The 19,757-nt window shown below is 33.2% G+C and overlaps 2 protein-coding genes and 1 long non-coding RNA gene across 4 annotated transcripts; 2 read left to right on the top strand and 1 right to left on the bottom strand.

Moving 5' to 3' along the window:
- Positions 1-639: 639 nt before the first annotated feature.
- Positions 640-3,557, bottom strand: LOC108872021. Of its 2 annotated transcripts, none has more exons than XR_004457103.1 (2): positions 3,191-3,557; positions 640-2,936 (listed from the first exon to the last, which is right to left on the bottom strand). It is a non-coding gene; the product is annotated as an uncharacterized LOC108872021 (long non-coding RNA). The 2 variants fall into 2 exon arrangements; XR_004457104.1 differs by having other exon boundaries at positions 3,197-3,557.
- A 518-nt stretch (positions 3,558-4,075) lies between these two features.
- LOC103834139 (plastidial pyruvate kinase 1, chloroplastic) lies at positions 4,076-6,554 on the top strand. The gene is made up of 6 exons (XM_009110203.3): positions 4,076-4,724; positions 4,839-4,929; positions 5,014-5,207; positions 5,286-5,407; positions 5,509-5,987; positions 6,060-6,554. The coding sequence occupies exons 1-6, from the start codon at positions 4,179-4,181 to the stop codon at positions 6,359-6,361; spliced, it is 1,734 nt and encodes a 577-aa protein (XP_009108451.1). The 5' UTR covers positions 4,076-4,178; the 3' UTR covers positions 6,362-6,554.
- A 244-nt stretch (positions 6,555-6,798) lies between these two features.
- Positions 6,799-16,308, top strand: LOC103834129. Its single transcript, XM_033289223.1, has one exon. The coding sequence runs from the start codon at positions 6,938-6,940 to the stop codon at positions 7,781-7,783; it is 846 nt and encodes a 281-aa protein (XP_033145114.1). The 5' UTR covers positions 6,799-6,937; the 3' UTR covers positions 7,784-16,308.
- Positions 16,309-19,757: the final 3,449 nt, after the last annotated feature.

Here is a 19,757-nt window from a genome sequence, read left to right as displayed (position 1 = left end):
ATAAATTAAAATATGTATAAAATAGTATAGAATTTTTTTTTTTGTTTTATAATAAAATTTTAATTAACATTGAATTATAAAGTTATATTAGTATTTACGAAATTAATTAAGTGTTATTTTATAAAAATATTTAGAAGGTTGGTAGGATTTTGTTAGATTCTTTCTCAACAGAATTTGTTATACTTAAAAATAAATTTATATTTCTATTTTTTATTATTAATGTAAATAATGAAATATGTCATATTAAGTTATTCTTTGGATGGTCCTAGTATGACTTGTTAACGGTAGATAAAAAATATGACTCTGTTTTAGAGGGAGTTATTGGGAGTGAAATTTTGAAGGAATTTTAAAATTTAGAGATTTCATTGTTATTGGTTAATGAATTCTTAAAATCTTAGTAAAATCCTTTGTTATTGGTTTGTGTAATTTTAAATTTTATGAAAATCCTATGTTATTCAAAAAGTTTAGTTTTTATTGACTTTGTAATTCTATTAAACTCTTTTGTTATTGGGACATAAATTCTCTCTAGTTTTACTCATAACACTCAACTTTACAAATATCACATATAGTCATAGGATTCTTAAAATCTATGTACCAAAACACACAAAACACACAAATACACAAACACAACAAGATTGGTTACATTTTTATTGTCAAGTCAAAGATAATTGTAAAAACAAAACTAAAGATAAAAGAAATTATTAAAAATAACAATTTAAAAAAAAAATATTTCATGAAATATAACTATTTGATATTAAAATAAAATCATGAGAAAATTCATAGGTTGATCTTAAAAACATTAAAACAAAAATCAAACAAGACAAATCAAAATGTCAAAATATTAAAAAACCAAAATTTTTATTTAATTTTCAAATAGTTCTATTTTATGAAAGAATTTTTTTTTTTAAATAATAGAAAGATAAGTTTGGAAAGAAAAGTATATATGAAAAGCTATAATAATTAATGACAACGTATACAATACATTGGGTAAGAATTCATCAAATCTACTTAATTTTTAAAAATCTATTAACTCTTAAAATTTTTAAACTCCACACAAATTCTATTTTCAATAGGCCTCCCTTAATAGATTAGATGTGTTTTTGTTTAAGTCTCTAGTTCTTGTGGGATCTATGACATAGCATAACTGACAACGTCGGAGTTATTTTGAATCGACAGTGCTATTGTTGCTAACACCTTTAGTTATGTCACTCGCCATAGATCTTATGGAACTCCATGTTTGTCGGTGTTCTTTCATTGCTTTTTTGTAGAAACATGTTCATATTCTCTTCGTTTCAATCTTTTACAGAGCTCTTTTTTTTTTGAGTTTGGTACCACTCAAGTTGTATTGTTTGCTCCTTGACGCTATTTTTACAATATGAACAAGATCTCTTCAAAGTCTTCTACCTACTGTCACAATTATCATCTTTGGTTGTCTTACCAAATACAACGTTTTGTTTAAGAAAAATCAAATTATAAGATTTTATAAGTAACATGTTATCTATGGTTTGCTGCATGCATTTTCAATAATTCTCAAGAAATAAATTTCCTCATCTTGTTTTTGTTTATCTCCTAATTTTGATTTAATTCAATCTTAAAATCGTTTTGGATTTAAAACATGTATGGTTATAATATCAACGTTTTGTTATATTTGTTTCAAACAAGAAATTTTGTTTTCTAACAACTTTACTACCATAGATTTATCCTTTTCACCAACAATATATTATAAAATTGTTCTCACTTTGGTATATTGTCTGGGACCTTGACACTTGTAGCCGAGTGGTAAGAATACATGTTTGGGATGCTAACACTTTCAAGTTTGATATATCTACTGAATCTGAATTCTTCCATAGACTCGGATTACCTTAAGTTAAACAAAAAACAATTATAGTGAACAAAAATGCTCTCACCTTGGTATATTCAGATTTTGAACCTTAACATCAGAGCCAATCTTCTCACTTCAAACCTCACCATTCCTTCATAAAATTATTATAGAAAATTGGTCATCATGTTAAGCTTTATTTATTGACTTAGTTATTTTTGAGAGATTATACGTTTTTATCTAGCCGGATATAAAATTTTGGTGATTCGGAATCAAAAGATAAGTTTTCAGAAGAAACATGTCATCAATAGTCGACACCATACATTTTTGGTAAGTCGTAGGCCATCTCCAACCCAACACTAGAACTCTAATTTAGTGTAATTTTGACACAAAAACATTTTCCAACCCAACACTAAAATTCACGCCATTTTAGTGTTACGCTATAATTTCACACCAACACCACTATTCACCACACTAAAACACTATTCACCTCAATAAAACATTATCTATTTATTTTATTAATAAAATACTCAATTAAATAAATGACAAATAAAAACATAAATATATATAATATTATAAAATAGTTTTTAATGTTAAGTTTGATGTTGTGGTTGGAGATGAACTTTTTTCTTAGTGATGAAATTACACTAAAATGATATAATTTTAGGGTCATTTAGGTGTATATACAAAATGAGGATGGTAATTAGGTGATCGGTTGGTATTCAAAAGTATTTGCAGATGTAGTAGCTTGTAATATGAGAAATGACATAACAATCCTCTGTGACGTTTAGGAAAGCTAGTTTTTTGGAAGCTGGTTTTTTGAAGCAGTGTAGGTAGTAGAGGCTAAATTAAGATGAATATTCTTAAAGATGCAACTATCAAGACACAATAATCCAATGAGCCGCCTCCTCTTTCCTCCTTTGCCTTTCTTCTCGATGTCTTCCTCTGTTCTGTCTCCATCCCCAGCACCAGATACCGATGACGACGGGGACGAGTTCGAGACCGGTGGTGACAGGGGCAAGCTCGAAACCGGTGGTGACGTGGCAAGCTCGAGACCGGTGACGATGGGTCGAGACGGATGCGAGCTCGAGACGTGTCCTCTTGCTCACGACAACCACTGTTACCAAGAACAAAAAATCAGAGTAAAAAGAGAGAGAGAGAGAGAGAGAGAGAGAGAGAGAGAGAGAGAGAGAGAGAGAGAGAGAGAGAGAGAGAGAGAGAGAGAGAGAGAGAGAGAGAGAGAGAGAGAGAGAGAGAGAGAGAGAGAGAGAGAGAGAGAGGGAGAGAGAGGGAGAGAGAGGGAGAGAGAGAGAGAGAGAGAGAGAGAGAGAGAGAGAGAGAGAGAGAGAGAGAGAGAGAGAGAGAGATGACCATTACATATGTCTCCCATCTCCATGGACGCACGCTTTGCCTCCTCCAATCCCAAAACAAACAAATCAGTAAGAGAGAGAGAGAGAGAGAGAGAGAGAGAGAGAGAGAATCCAAAAACGCAACCATCCTTTACATCTGAGAAACTAAACTCCATTAACACGGGATATGAATGATTTGCGGAAGGGGCGACACTATTACACTCGGACAAGCCGATTTATTAATCAACCCAAAGAAAACAGAGATAAAAGGAAGAAACTTCAAGAGAAGCTCTGTTTCGAGTTGAATCACACAACAAATTAGACAGACCTACATTATAGTACATCTAGGGGTAAGACTGTATTTATGAAAAATATAGAGTGTTATGGTCATTTACCTAATTAAACTTTTTTCTATGGTCATCAACCGCAAATTCCCATAATTTTAACATTAAAATAGTGTTATGGGTTGGATATGCCCTTATTTCTCCAAAACTAAAGATTTTTCTTTTTGAAAACAAAAGTGGTAAAAATGCAGTTTAATGTATCGAATTCTGCGCCTCTGAAACAAAACTAAAGATTTCTAAGTCACTTATTTGCTTACTTCCAAATTTCAATCTAATTCCATCCTAAATCATTTTCTCTCCATAGATTAAAAACATTAACGGTTTTAAATTTTAGCCATCAATAATTTGTAAAAAAAAAATATTTCAGGAAAGAAATTTTTGTTTTCTATCAGCGTTGATTCCTGAGATTTACGTTACTTTGATCAGCAATATGGATATCTTCAGAAAAGAAAACAAAAAAAGCAAAAAGACGAACACAAGAAAAAAGCTCCTACTTTTAGTACATTCCAATTTAAACCCTCACTACCATTGGTATATTCCGATAATAACCCGCACTAGCTCCTCCTATCATATCAAACTCAACACTCTTCACTTCGTTATATCCGCCTCCTCCTCCTTTAACAAACTATCTCTCTCGATATCTCCGATCTCACGGAGCTCTCTACAATGTCTCACTCTATCCAATTCTCAACTCCTTCACGCACTCTCCACCTCCCTCCCACTCGTCTCCACCCTCCTCTCTCTTCCTTCTCCTTCCGCCAATTCCCTCTCACCTCCACCTTCAAGCACACCTCACTCCGAGCTTCCTCCTCTCCCTCTCCCGATTCCTCCTCCTCCTCGTCGCTTCTTCACTCTCCCAACGGCACTCCCGCCGTCAAACCAGAGGAGCGATCCTCCGGGATAGACGTCGATACAGTTACCGAAGCGGAGCTTAAAGAGAACGGATTCAGAAGCACGAGGAGGACCAAGCTGATCTGCACCATCGGGCCCGCCACGTGCGGGTTCGAGCAGTTGTCAGCGCTCGCGGAGGGAGGCATGAACGTGGCGAGGCTCAACATGTGTCACGGGACTCGCGACTGGCACCGTGATGTTATCCGCAGCGTTAGGAGGCTTAACGAGGAGAAAGGATTCGCTGTTGCGATCATGATGGACACTGAAGGTAGTGAGATTCACATGGGAGATCTCGGCGGCGAGGCCTCGGCTAAAGCAGAGGTTTGTCTTCTTCTTCCTCTTGAATCTTGATGATGCATGTTGTTAATCAGATTAATCCGGTTTAGTTAGAGACCGGTTTAGTTAGATTAATCTTGGTTAAGTTTCCTTTTGTAGGATGGTGAGGTTTGGACGTTTACCGTTAGAGCTTTTGATGCTTCTCGTCCTGAACGTACCATTAGTGTCAGCTATGATGGTTTCGCTGAAGGTATTTTATGTTTCTGTTGTTTTTGTAATTATCAAGTGGATGTGAGTATGAGATGTGGATATCATTGTTTTTTGTGTGATGTAGATGTAAGAGTTGGCGATGAGCTTCTTGTTGATGGTGGGATGGTTAGATTTGATGTGATTGAGAAGATTGGTCCTGATGTCAAGTGTCTATGTACCGACCCTGGACTGTTGCTTCCTCGAGCTAACTTGACTTTCTGGAGAGATGGGAGTCTTGTTCGTGAGCGTAACGCTATGCTTCCAACCATTTCCTCCAAGGTCTGAGTTTTTCTTATCGTCCCTTGAGTTTTGTTGTCCATATAGAACTGGTTTTCACTTCAATTTCTTGGTTTTCAGGACTGGTTGGATATTGATTTTGGGATTGCTGAAGGTGTGGACTTCATTGCTGTATCCTTTGTCAAGTCTGCTGAAGTAATTAATCATCTTAAAAGTTATCTTGCTGCTCGTCCCGGTGGAGGGTAAGTACATATGCTCATTATTACCAACACATCCTACTACTTTTAAGAGTTTGGTTTTGCCTTTTATATCCATCCACAAACTTTACTTTATTTTGATACAGGGACATAGGAGTGATTGCAAAGATCGAGAGTATCGACTCCCTGACAAACTTGGAAGAAATCATCCTAGCATCAGATGGAGCCATGGTCGCAAGAGGTGATCTGGGAGCTCAGATACCTCTTGAGCAAGTTCCAGCGGCTCAACAGAGAATCGTCAAAGTCTGCAGAGAGCTTAACAAACCCGTCATTGTCGCCTCACAGCTACTCGAGTCCATGATTGAGTACCCAACTCCAACCAGAGCAGAAGTAGCCGACGTTTCCGAAGCAGTAAGGCAGAGATCAGACGCGTTGATGCTCTCTGGAGAATCAGCTATGGGTCAGTTCCCGGACAAGGCTCTCACGGTTCTTAGGAGTGTCAGTCTGAGAATCGAAAGATGGTGGAGGGAAGAGAAACGCTACGAGGCTACACCACTTCAAGCCATAAGCTCTGCTTCTTCAGACAAAATCTCTGAAGAAATCTGCAACTCTGCTTCTAAAATGGGTAAACTTTCAATCTTCTTTGTACCTTTCAAAAACCAAAGAGATATCTCACTTTACAATCCAAAACTTGCAGCTAACAATCTTGGAGTGGACGCGGTCTTCGTGTACACAAAGAACGGACACATGGCGTCTCTAGTCTCCCGGTGCCGCCCTGACTGCCCGATCTTTGCTTTTACGAACACAACCTCGGTGAGAAGACGCTTAAACCTACAATGGGGACTGATCCCATTCCGTCTAAGCTTCTCAGAGGACATGGAGAGCAACTTGAACAAAACATTCTCTTTACTGAAATCAAGAGGTATGATCAAATCTGGTGACCTCGTGATCGCTGTCTCTGACATGCTGCAATCCATCCAGGTCATGAACGTTCCCTAGATTTCACTCTCTTTTAACATCGCAGACATTCCCCACAGACTCTTTAGTTTCCTGCTTTTGGTTTGATTTATCGTCCGACAGTTGTAAGCTTTTGTGTATTGTGTGTACTATGTTTATCTTTTTGTTTTTTTCTCTGGCTTTCAATAAATATTAGTAATCTATTACTATAATATTCGATTTATTTTGTCTTTAATAAGATGGTAAAACATCGGACTTAATTCACAAACTACAACGTTCATAAGGAGAAATTGAGATTAATAAAACTTGAGAACTGCATATTTCCTTTTTTTTTCATTTGTTATAATCTCCTTAATTTTTTTTCTTAAAATAACTCCCACAAATCAAGAAATAATCCGAAGTTTTATAGAAACTCCAACGTAAAAAGGAAACTCTATCTGATCATACTTAATACAAATAGGACTAGGAGGTCATATAATAAACGTAATTCAGGTTGTACTAGGAAAGTACTAGTAGTATCTATAAATACAGCATTGTTATCTGCTCTTTATTCATTCATCGTAAACAAAAAAAAAAAGCAGATTAACCAGAGTAGGAGACAAGAAATCAACAACAATCATGAAAGGTATCAATACACCACGAAAAAGTCAGGGGAGAGACTTGTTTTATCAAACTCCGACTAATTGTTCGGATGAAGAGATTCAACGAAACATCCAGTTCTTGAAGAAACTGCAAGAGGCAGATGATAAAACACTCTACCGTCGATACGAAGGTATGATGCAGCGTTATCTATCTGGCTATATAACCTACATCCAACTCAAACGCGGACTGGTTCTCCTTCTCCGTAGACACAGAGCTTTGATCAAAGAGTTTCGTCAGCTTTTATCTTCTCCTGTAAGAAACAACTCCGAGAAAGAGAACCCAAAAGCCGAATTGAAACGCACGGTTGCGTTCTTGCACAAGATCGAAGCGTTGGGAGAGAGTGTTTACAAGGCTTTTATGGATGCGTTAGGGTTCAGTGGTGATAAAGAGATTCTGATTGAACAACTCAGCGAAATGTTGCGCGGTCATGAATCTCTAAAAGAGGAGTTTCAAACGTTCTTGATCGATAACCGTTTACTCAAACGCAAACGCGATTGCGTGAATGTCACGCCATCGTATTGCTTTGGACCTGAAGTTGAAAAGGGATCTTCCTCTGGTCCGGTTTTAAACGGGAAATACTACTCTGGAGGTTCATATCATGCGGAGGACTCAGTGGAGAAGAACAGTGAGGCTTGTCGCGTCGAGAAAATGAACAGGTTCCAGGACATGTTATTGCATGACCTAGATTCGTTTATTGAGTTTGGGAAGGTCCCGAAGGATGACTTGAGAAACAAGAAAGCTCGTGATAAGCGGCCGCAGGTAGGATTGAGTAGAGTCTTAGAATGGTTATGCAACGGTAAGAAGGTTCCACCAGAATTTTAAGACAGGTCCGAAAGGCGCAGCGAAAGCTATTAGGCCTTCGTTAGAGTATAATGCCAAAGAAAATAGGGTTGCAGGAGTCTATCGTGAGAATAAAGTGAACTAGTGACCATGGTTTTTCTATTTTATTTTAGGGCAATTTTCTCAAATAGTTTTTTTAGAGTTTTTATTGAAGAAAATGATGAAAATAGCATTTTTTTATTTTGAAATTTTTGAAACCCTATAAAAAAAATATTTGAAACCCTATCCTCAGAACTCCACCCCTTAACTCTAAACTCTAAGTCTAAATTAGTTAAACCTAAAGAAAAAATACTAAAATTTATTTTGATCATTTTCTTCATTGAACGCTATTTTTGTGAAAATAAACTAAAAAAAGACCATCTTAGGAAATTTTTTTTTATTTTATTGAATTACAAAAATTGTAGCTATATTATCCATGAATATCGTTTAAGGTTTACAAAAATCTCATTTATGATTTCTTGTAGTTAAATCAATTTTTTCGTAACTGAAAACATCTAAAAATAAAATAAAAAATCACAAATACATACTTATATTTTATTAAGTTAAATAGATTAATAAAATAAAATAAATTGGTAATAGGTGGATCGTTATCTTTCAATTTTAAATGTGAGAGTTTGTCCTTAATATGTTTCTTCAAGATAATATATTTTGCCATCAATTTCAAAATATTTGAACAAATATCGATGGGTCAATTTTGAATTTGATCGATTATGGATTATGTTGGATATTATGGATCGGATTATAATACCATACTAAGTTATAAAAGTTTTCAATCTACAGCCTATTTCCAGTTTACATTTAACTTATATATTAGTTACGATCCATTTCAATTTATGTTCTGATATGGACACAAACATATTGTGATACTTTAGACTTGTTCATGTGAAACTGTTTAAATATTTTTTCAACGTAGTTCTCATGAGACAAGTTAATCAACTTATCACCTCTATTTCGAGTTATTTTCATACCAAGAATCCGTTTCATGGACCCATTTTTTTTAAATTTATCCTTATATAATTTTGAAAATTATTATTTTTTATATATCGACTATATTAATTTTTAATTGACTTTAGCTATTATTTTGTGATAAAATATTCATATAGTTCTCCGATTATTTTTATATTTTATAAAATTTAAAAATATATAACAGATAAATGATTTCTATTTATATTTAGTTAACAACCAAAATATGTTCTGTCAAAAATGTTATGTTTGTGCCTCGTGGATCAAAATATGAGTGGAAAATATTACAAAAACCTGGCCCAACTAAAATTATCGGTTTCAAAAATAAACCACAAAAAAGTAAAGTTAAAAAGAACGTCTGGGTTTCAATTCCTAGAGAAGGCAGAATTATGCGAATTAAAAGAGAAAAACACTTACAAGAAATCTGCAGCATGGCGCAAGGAGTACAATCAAGCGTGGATTCCATATGGCGGCTCAGATGATGCAGTCAGACGTGAATCTTCGTAAAGTAGGTAGAATTGTTGTTTATAGAGCGGTCTGTAATATTTCTCATAGTTGTGATAGCATAATTATCCAGCGTTAAAAAAAAAATTCTCTAAATATTTCTGGAAACTCTCCTAATGGGTTTTGAGTTTGGTTGAAAATTATTGGTATAAAACGTCTCAGTTTCTGATTGGTTGAATTAATAGGTGGAGAACATCATTATTAGAATTCCAATAAAAGCAGTGACATTTTTTTTGTAAATAACTTAAAAATTAAGGGCATAATTCTATTAGTGATTTTGGTATAGATTGTGAAAGAGTTTTAGTGTATCAGCATTGGAGGTTTCTCACATAATCTTTCATCATTAAAATAATAAAAATATATGAACGAGAAAATGAGAGACTAGAGGAAGGAAATTTCTTTTTTTGAGAGACTCTAGAAAAAAAAAGACCCATTAATCCAAATGACTTATTCATAATCATTTAGTTTAAAAAACAAATTACTATTTGGTTACGTTAATATATAAAAATATTGATATTATACATTTTGAGAAGCTCATCTTATGTGTTTCATTTTCATTTAGCTGTCTTCTTCTTTCTGTAGAATTTCAATGTGTCCAATGAAGGTTCATTGGTGAGTATTGACCTTAAATGAAGAGAACAAGCAGGAGGGTCGACAAGAAGATTATGTTAAGATATTTTAACTCCAAAGAAAGATTTCAACCACCAACATGAACCTCTCTATGGTTAACACTCAGATAAAAAAAATATCACACCCCTAAAAATAGTAAGTAGACATTCGAATTGTTAATCTTTTTATTGTATATTCTAATTTGATATTTATCTTGCAGTTATTAAATATTTTATCACAATTAGAATGTTTTATCAAAAGAGAAAAGTTAGACAACCTAAACTATGAATCAGTCTTTTGAGGTTGTTGACCAAATAGTAGATATATAAAAGGAAATGTTTAACATTTATACATGATCATATGAAGAGCATTGTGACATATGATAATAGGTAAACACAAAAGTCAAATCCAGTTCGTCCAAAGAGTCCACATTGGTGAAGTTCTAATCAGTAATAGATGGAAGATTGCTATCATTAAAGACCTAGGAAATACAACAATTGGTGCTGACAAATTCTTCAAATTCTCTATGACCAGAAATTTATTTCTTTGTGTTGAAGCAAGAGAATGACAAAAACATAAAATTTACATACTGGACTAAAACCATACTCAATGTACGAGGAAGACTTGAAGAAATTTGAGTCCATGTTTTATGAAATTATGGATTATCTCTCGATATGTTTTGGGTGTAATTTTAGTGTAAATTTTAGTGGAACATCTATTTTTAGAATGTCAATATGTAGATGTCATTTTTGCTTGATAGTAGATGAAGTGGATTTGATTACAAGAGTTATGTATGACTAAAAATGAAAAATGTAATTCAGAACTATACTAAACTGCTTCATTTTAATTAGTGTTAAGAAAGATATAGTTGTGGATGTTATAGAAAAAATGATTTCTTGATTGAATGTAAATTTGGTTTAAGAAATGAGAACATATAGAAAGAGTTTCGTATAGTTTTGGACAATGCAGCTATGATAACTCCAAATAACATGACTTTAGTCACTAATATGTTGAACATTAGTGTTCCAAATTCATATCTGGAGAGGGATTTTTCTATTATTCTTTGGTTTTAGCCATATTTATTTCCATGAAATTGTGATCGATTTTATTAAGCCTTGATTATGATCATAGTCTGGAACAAGAACAATAAACACAAATGATTTCCATGAAAATGTGTTCGATTTTATTAAGCTTTGTGTCTGATAATAGTTTGGAGCAAGGACAATAAACACAAATGATTTCTTACACAAACAAAATCTGCCTTTTCCTTTGTTTAAAAAATAATATTGGAGTCTTCACTACTACAACTTTTACATAACTCTTATTTTAGTTACATTGATGATGAGTTTTAGTAATTTCATAGGTTAAATAAATTTAGGGTTATGTTGGTTATATTTACTTTAGAGAAGAATAAGCAACGTCCATTATTTATTTAGAAAATCTATTGGAATTTATTAGGAAGATTTTCGGTGTATATTTTGTAATTTGTCGGTATAGTTATTTTTCATCACGTTGTCTTAGTTGAATTTGAATTTGTTCATCATGCTTTCTTAGTTGATTTCGGTTGTCATTGAGGAACGATAACTGGACTGAAATCTCCAACAAGCACTGGTAGGTCAATTCTGGAGTAAATCAAGCTAGACTTCTGCCAATGTCTGGTAAAACTTTGCCTTCTTATCATAATTACTTTTTTTGAAACTTGAACTTATCATAGTTACATAATCAAGAAATCTCGGAGAGGATAAAATAAGTTTGCTATTTGAGAATTATCTGACGCTTATTTCAAAGTGGAATCAGTATAACTAGATAGGAGCCAGTTTTACTAGAGGAAAGTGATGGTTTATGTTATGGAATTTCGTGGATAGGGATCCAGACAAGTCTAATACTTGTGCAGTCAGAAAATTATACCAGCTCTTTTGAAGTGGGGCTGGAGCTCTTCGAGAAGTATGCCAGATAATCAGAAGACATAGTATTTCACGGTATAATAATTGAGATAGTGTATTGTAGGCCTGGGCGTTCGGGTACCCGTTCGGGTTCGGGTCGGGTGATTCGGGTTTTCGGGTTTTCGGGTGGAGAGGTGTAGAACCCGTTCGGGTTCTTCGGGTCGGGTTCGGATTATTATGGATCGGGTTCGGTTATTTTCGGGTATAATTGAAACACCCAAATTGTATAAGACCTGATTTAAAAAAATATTCAAAAGCTTAAAACCTGAATCGATTGTCAAATAACAAAGTTTCAAACCAAAAACAAACATCCTAGCCGAAACAGAGTAATATATTTTGCAATAACAAACCAAATCCAAAACATCAACCAAACTTAAACAAAAATCATAGAGTTTTGAGTCTTCACCCGAAAACATGAATCAAAAAAACCATGCAAACTTAAGAAACTTGAAAGCCATCTGTGACACCAAAAAGAAACAATTTTAAATATTAGTAGAGTAGACAAGCAAAAGAAATGCAACACACGTATAAAATTTATAACATGTTTTACCTCTTACCTTGAACCAAATCTATATTAGCTTAGTCCTCTAGTCTCGTGGCTGTGATAGATGTTCATACTCTGTTCAAGTAATGCAAAAGTTAGTGTTAGCAAACATAAAAAAAAATCATAGCAATATACAAGAATTTTACAAACCTCTCTCCATCTTTTCTTCGTACTCAACATCTCCAAGTATCTGAGCATTGGTGAGTACCTTTGATTCAAGTCTGATGTCTTGTTCACCAACATATGAGTATTAATAAAAAAGAATTAAGCCAAATTATACAACGTAACTGTGTACCATACTATATTTTTATTCTAGCATTATTTATGAAACTTATACTGTGTAACATATAAATTTGCCGTTTTGGAGATGGGGTCAAAATCTACTTTGTCTTTTACATTTTTGATCATATTCTTTCTTGAAAACCAATAAACGTCTTTTCTTATTAACGAGGGGACATTCTCTTTTCTTGCATATTTTTATTTGGATTTGGTTAGCATATAGTTATTGTATTATGAATGTGTTTTGGTTTTAATGTTAAGAATTGTTTTATGAATTTTGGATATTTAAACAATCATAACACCAAATTACCCATAACTGTGACCAACAAGGCAGCAACTACAACGCGAATTAATGCACTTATACCAAACCGAAGTGCATATAGTATGTTGTTTTAAGTTTGTAATGAGTTCATCAATATTTCGACAACCTTCCCTTTTGCTATATTATGGAGTTGAAAGAATAATGAACCGTTGCTTTTTAAAACACATATATTTAGAGACGACCAGTTTCAGAGGTGCAAGCAATAATCAACCATGAACTCTTGTCTCTAGAACTAAGTTATTCAAAAACTTGTAACTTTCTCATCATACACGTTTGTACTATAAAAGTTTTCAGGTGAAAGAAATATCATTGAAAAAGAAGAATACTTTTAGCTCTTACTCCCAATTCTTTCATGAGGGCATCTCCAATCCTATATTTTTTTTCATCTAGAGTAAAATTGATTATGCAGTAAACAATGCTCTAATTCAACTCTATATCTTACTACATAATAGAGTTTATTCTATAAATGAAATAATCTATTTTTTGTTTGTTAATCACTTTATTATGGAGTAAAAAATAGAATTGAGTTGAAGTATTTTTACTATATATTCATTTTTATTCAGTTTTCACTTTTACTCCATATGCAGTAAACAATGCCTGAGACTAAAGGATAAATTAGAGCATCTCCAATGTAATACTCTATTTTTTCTTCTAAAATAGAGTAAAAGAATAATGTTTTGGTTGTTTTTTTTTTTAACAAAACTAATATGGATCCATTATAGAATGAGTAAGGTCGAAGTTCTTTCTCTTTGAGAGGGAGAATATTTTTCTCTCAAAAACAAAATTGGGTGGTCGGGGAAGAAACAAAATCTAATTCTTAAATTATAATGGGGCTTGAAGAGGGTCTCACCTTTTCGCTAGTTTTGCGAACCCAAATGCGCGTCTTTATTGGTCCATGTGTGGAGCCTTATGATGTAACGTGTCAATAAAATAATTGCAAGTTTCAATTATAATAAGTTAATAACTAAAATCTACTAATACTATACAATGTTTAATATGTGGGTGTAAAGACATCGTAGCTTAGGCCATTGTGTGGTCCATTGATGCTCTCTCTTCCTTTGGCTCGCATGTGTCCGACCACAAGGTGGACCTTGAGATTTTGATTTGTGCGGTTGTGTAACCAAACAGAATTCTGAAGCCAGTCTCATTCAACAAGTCGTATAATGAAGAATCTACACATGTCCTGTTTTGATCAATGTTTTCTAATTGGCTATTGGGTAAAAAATTGGTGAATTTTCTTGTTTACAAAGTTGCAGGCACCATTATTTATGTTTACCATCACTAAAGAGACATTTTCAAATAATATTTTATTCATTAAGAAGCAAAAGACTCTCGCACTCTTGATTTATATATATATATAATAAATAATTATTTAAAAAAATTTAAAAAATTAAAAAAATATTTTTTAAAAATATTTTTTTTATGTTTTTGAATTATATTTTTCCAATTTCGAATATTTTTATAATATTTTTTATTTCTTTTTTATTTTTTCGAATTTTCTTTTTGAAATTCCAAAATTATCTTTGAAACTTTTTTTTAATTTTTTAAAAAACTTTTCAAATATTTATTTATATATTTATTAAAGAATCTTAAACTCCACATTCTAAAAACCCTACTCCACTCCTCGGTTCTAAATCCTAAGTTTATATTAATTAACCCAATGTTATAAATATCTTTTTCCATTCTTTAAAAATGAAAATAAAAGTGGTTATATAAATATGAAAAATTTGATATTATAAATGTGGCATTTTTGGTAATTTCCCTAAAACACTTTTAGCGTCTGAAGTCTACAAAATCTACACTATCTAAAACTAAAAGAGATTATTAGCCGGTGTAGTTTATCGGTCTAAGTAAATGTAATTATTTTGTCTCCAAATAAATTTCGTTTTTTTTTTTCGTTTTCAATCAGAATAGAATAAAACCAATTAATTCTTTGAAGCTTTTGCTTGCTCTTCATTGGTCCAAGAAGAATTCCATAAATTACAAGTTCCTATAGGATGACTCGTGTCAATCCAAGAGTAGTTTATAAGTAGGGAGTGTAGTCCAAATTTAAACTTGACACATTTTAGGTTTGTTGGTAAACTTTATTGTAGTGGTAAAGGCTCTACCATTTTTAAGTCACTGATTACGTATTCTACTTTTACGAGATTGTTTTTTAAAAAACTTTTTTCAGACATATTTAGAAGTTAATTGTTCAATGAAAAATGCATGAATAGTTTATTTCCTATCATTTTCTATGATTTTAAACCAATATAAATTAAGAAATTTTCAATAATTTTTTTTTAATCTATAAAACCTAAATCTAAAATACAATTTTTTTTATTACTTGCAAATAATACATATGTTTTATGCTCTATGATATTATCTAAATTTTGAAGTCCTGGATAGTAAATTTTAATTATTTTATCCATATAACATGATCCACTGTGTTTTTTTCTTGAATCTATTTTGTTCGTTTGCTTGAGTTCAATTATTCATTTTATGGAATCTTTTTCTTTTGTCTTGTAGATTTATTCTTAAACATGTTAAAGATGTAAATTTAAATCTAATCTTTTTATGAAGATGGAATACTTTTTAAATTTTGAAATTTAGTTAAATATATAAGAACCAAATTCATTTTATGGGTTTTTCTTTTAATTTGTAAATTGTTTTATACAAAGTATATTATCCTTATGATTTATAGATAAATAACTTAAAATTATTGAAAATTTATTTATGATCATCTCTTAGAAAAATAAATTATGCCCTGATTCATAAACGATTTTTCAAAAATAACAAAAATAATATTGTTAAAAGATTAATTTAATAGTTATACTGGCTTTGATATTTATAATGCTACTAAACGATACTAAAAAATCATACATACCCTCTGACAAATTCTTACAACTAATTTTTTGACTTCTTTTTTTTTTTTGAACAACACTAAAAATCATACATACCAGCTTTCCCAAAAAAAGGTATTACATAACCATTTTCTTTTTTTTTCTTTTTTTTCTTAAGTTTTCAAAACGCTAGACACGACTGTAAGCAGAGTCGGTATTTAAGGCTAACCTCATGTTTTTCAATCGCCAATATTATAATCAAATTCTTGGTTTAGAGGCAGCACTTGAGGCCAACCTCTCTTTAGTGTTACTTAACTTAGGTTTTGTACATTAATTTTGTTATTTGTTTATTAAAGAACTTTTATCGTGCACATATACAAACAGCTAGTTTCTTTCATCTCGCTTGTAGTCTTTAAAATCTCTGGACCGATTATGATTGTAGATATGATAAATTTTGTTAACACTATGTTTTATAACTCACGAAATAACGTACAACAAACAATGAAAAATATTTAATATTATGTATTAAGTAATAATGAGAGGAGACCAATACTTGGCTGCAAAAGCGTGCAATGCTACAAAAGTCAGCTTATTAGAATCTTAGGAACTGCACTTATATTATTATTGCTTCGGGTAGAAACTAGAAAGCAACGACCAAACTGCCATGATAATGATATTGTTCATACTCTATACGACTATACCCTTTCTATTTTGACGTTAATCGCTTTCTATACTCATTATATAATGAATAAATAAAATTTAATTATTTTTAGGAGCATGATTTGTTCAAACATCTGAAAACTAATTTCCGAAAAAACCTGAAATAAAATAAGTTTTGCGATATTTAACAAAGTAATGATCAAACTTCTTCAAAGTGGATTAATGACTTTATAGACTTCCTCAGGAGTGTAGATATTATACTTTGGATTCACCTTGCAAAAGTTGAAATTGGTTGAAATCACATTCTCCTCTTTCACAAAGAGCACGAGGACACTCAATGCTAATGTCTCTGCATCTTCAATTGAATGTTTTTCATGTTCTACTCCCCCGAGTAGCTGCTCAAGAAAATCATCAGCCAATTGGAAACCATCTCCAATTGCCTTACAGCAGCAGAGCCTAATACTCTCCGAAACACTCGGTAAAGTACAAACATGGTTTATGTAGATCATCACGACCAGCAAAGAGCATTGAAACACCAAATCGCTGAGACGTATTTAATTTAGTCAAAAAATAATAGTTGAACTATTTTTTTAAAGAATATTTTTATAACAAAATAAAAGAGATAATTTTAAATGAAATTTGGCTTATTGGTAGTGGAGCATCCATGTCCCACAACATCATGAAACGCAACGTCTCCATGACAATGTAGTTTTCAGAATATGATACGTACATCTTTTTCAGTGAAACAATGAAGTTGGTGACTCCTAGAAAAAATAACAAGATTTTAATTTTTTTTATATTGTATGCTTGTATATGAGAACCAGAAAATCACTGGAGGTATAATACATTATGTACAATTTATATAGTAACTAGTTAATTGTTTGTTCTTTTACATTAACTAGCTATTCCTTTTTAGTACAAATTTAAAATCTAATACCTCAACTGTGACTAACATATTTGAGTATTTGCGTTCAAAGCCATGGCTTCTCTATGTCTAGAGAATCTGCTAAACCTTCCTGTTTTAGTCACAAACGAAATAATCAAATATGTTCTCTTTTTTATTTTTTTGAGCTTTACTTATACTTTTCTTCGTTTATTTCTACTTTATTTTTGGTATTTGGCTTAACAATCTTTTGATATTTAAACATTATTTCAAAAAAAAATCAATCAATATGGAGAACATAAGAATTACAAAAGTCTCATCATTTTAAGTCAAAACTCGGTGTCGCATCAGATGTTCAATTCAAATATCCTTGGTTGCCATCGAAGTGAACTCTGTGTTCTATATGGGGACATGCGGTGGCAGCATGTGGAGGGAAACGAAAAAAAATAAGGATCCTTAAGAGGAAAGAGGTGGTGAATGAAGAAGCAAATGTTGCTGATGTCGACACTTCATCTACATGGCATCAACAGGAAGAATCTAGCTCATTGGTGAATGAAGTTGTGGGGTTTGGTAGCGATACCAGAGGAGGATGAGGTTACCAATGGTAGAGAGGTGGACAAAGTTGGTAGAGATGAGGAGAGGGTTGATAGTGAGGAGGTGAGGAAGGAAGTGGAGAAGGAAAAAGAGGTGCATAACCAATTAGTTGGTGATGTCGCAGTTGAATATAGCAGTTTGAAGATCCTTGACGCAGATAAGGGAAACTGGTCTGATGTGTCACCTTCAAAGCAGGGACCTTCCATCTCAAAAAAGAATGGGGACTCTATCATTAGCTCACCGTCCCGCTTTGCCATCTTGAGTGAGGATCAAGAGGAGAGTGGTAATAATTTACAAGAGGAAGATAAAGAGAGTGAAGAGGGAGATATTGTGGAGGATCAAACAAATGAAAGTCTTGAAGATCGGAGCAGGAAGGAGAAATAGAAACATGAAGTGGTGGATGGAATGACACGGAGGACATCTACTCGACATTCCAAAGGCTTGACTAAGTCTGTAGCTGAGAACAAGACTCAAGGTACTAGCAATTTGGCGAGTGCAATGGGGAAAAAGCGTACTGCAAAGAAATTTTAATTATGTCGGGTTTCTTTTGGAATATACGAGGTTTCAATAAAAAGAAAAAGCATTTGGTTGTACAGAATGTGTCAGGGAAAAAGATTTCATGTTTGGAGGGTTGCTGGAAACAAGAGTTAAGGAGGGAAAGAGTGAGAGAACCTTATCGACAGTCTTTCGAGGATGGAGTATGATCTCAAACTATGAGTACAACACACTGGGGAGAATCTGGTTGGCGTGGAGACCGGATATTAAGTAACACCATTTTTTAAAGTGGACAATTACTCACTGTTTCTATATGTACGGAAGAGATTCATGAGTTTTTTTACTCCATTATCTATGCTCTAAATACATGGAAAAAGGAGTTATGGAAGGATTTGAAACTTCACCAAGATTCACCTATTGTTCGCAATAAACTCTGATTAATTGCTGGCGATTTTAACGAGACTCTAGATATGGAGGACCACTCATCTCATGAAGTCTCACCTATGGTAACTCCAGGAATGCGACATTTTGGGGAGGTTGTGAAGTATTGTTTCTTAATGGACCTAGGCTCACATGGACCTCACTTTACTTAGTGTAACAAGCGATCAGAAGTTCTTATCTCTAAGAAGATTGATCGTGTTCAGTTTAATGATCATTGGTTAGCTGCCTATCCGCAATCGTATGAAGTTTTTGAAAGTGGAGGTTGTTCAGCTCATCTCCGGTGCCACATTAATCATCATTCAGAACTCTCTTATCCAAAACGGCCTTTCAAGTTTGTAAATGCTATAACAGATCTGGAAGAATTTCTGCCGAGTGTGAGGAAATATTGGGATACTACTGAGCCAATCTTTTCATCAACATCATTGCTTTTCAGATTCTCAAAGAAGTTAAAGGGTTTAAAACCTATCATACGGGATTTCGGGAGGAAAAAGAGGGTAAATCTTTCAGTAAAATCAAACGCTTCTCTTGAAGAGCTCTGATTAAAACAAGATTCTACGATGAGAAACCCAACAGAGCAAAATTTTGAAGCTAAAAGTGAAGCGTATAAGACATGAGACTTTGTTCCAGGGCTTGAGGAGAAGTTTCTAAAAAAAGTCAAAGATGCATTGGCTAGACATGAGCGATAAAAATAATAAAGCTTTTCACTAAGGTGCAACAGCAAGAGAAATTGTCAATTCCATCAAAGACATAGAATGTGCTGATGTGGAGGTCGTGGCGTCGCCTACAGAAAAAAAAAAGAAGTTGAGAAACATTTCAGAGAGTTTTTGCAGCATAAACCTGCAGACTTCACATGTATTGAAGTGTCAGAGTTGCAGGAAATTTTACAATACCGGCCGG

Source organism: Brassica rapa, chromosome A01 (assembly GCF_000309985.2).
Source record: "Brassica rapa cultivar Chiifu-401-42 chromosome A01, CAAS_Brap_v3.01, whole genome shotgun sequence".
Taxonomy (NCBI): Eukaryota; Viridiplantae; Streptophyta; class Magnoliopsida; order Brassicales; family Brassicaceae; genus Brassica; species Brassica rapa.
This window is presented reverse-complemented; position numbering and strand designations above follow the sequence as displayed.

Excerpts from the sequence above, each read along its gene's own strand:
- LOC103834139 (XM_009110203.3), top strand. The coding sequence starts at position 4,179 with ATGTCTCACTCTATCCAATTCTCAACTCCTTCACGCACTCTCCACCTC. Across the intron at positions 4,930-5,013 it reads CTATGATGGTTTCGCTGAAG|ATGTAAGAGTTGGCGATGAG; the intron begins GTATTTTATGTT and ends TGTGTGATGTAG. Across the intron at positions 5,988-6,059 it reads CAACTCTGCTTCTAAAATGG|CTAACAATCTTGGAGTGGAC; the intron begins GTAAACTTTCAA and ends CAAAACTTGCAG.
- LOC103834129 (XM_033289223.1), top strand. The coding sequence starts at position 6,938 with ATGAAAGGTATCAATACACCACGAAAAAGTCAGGGGAGAGACTTGTTT.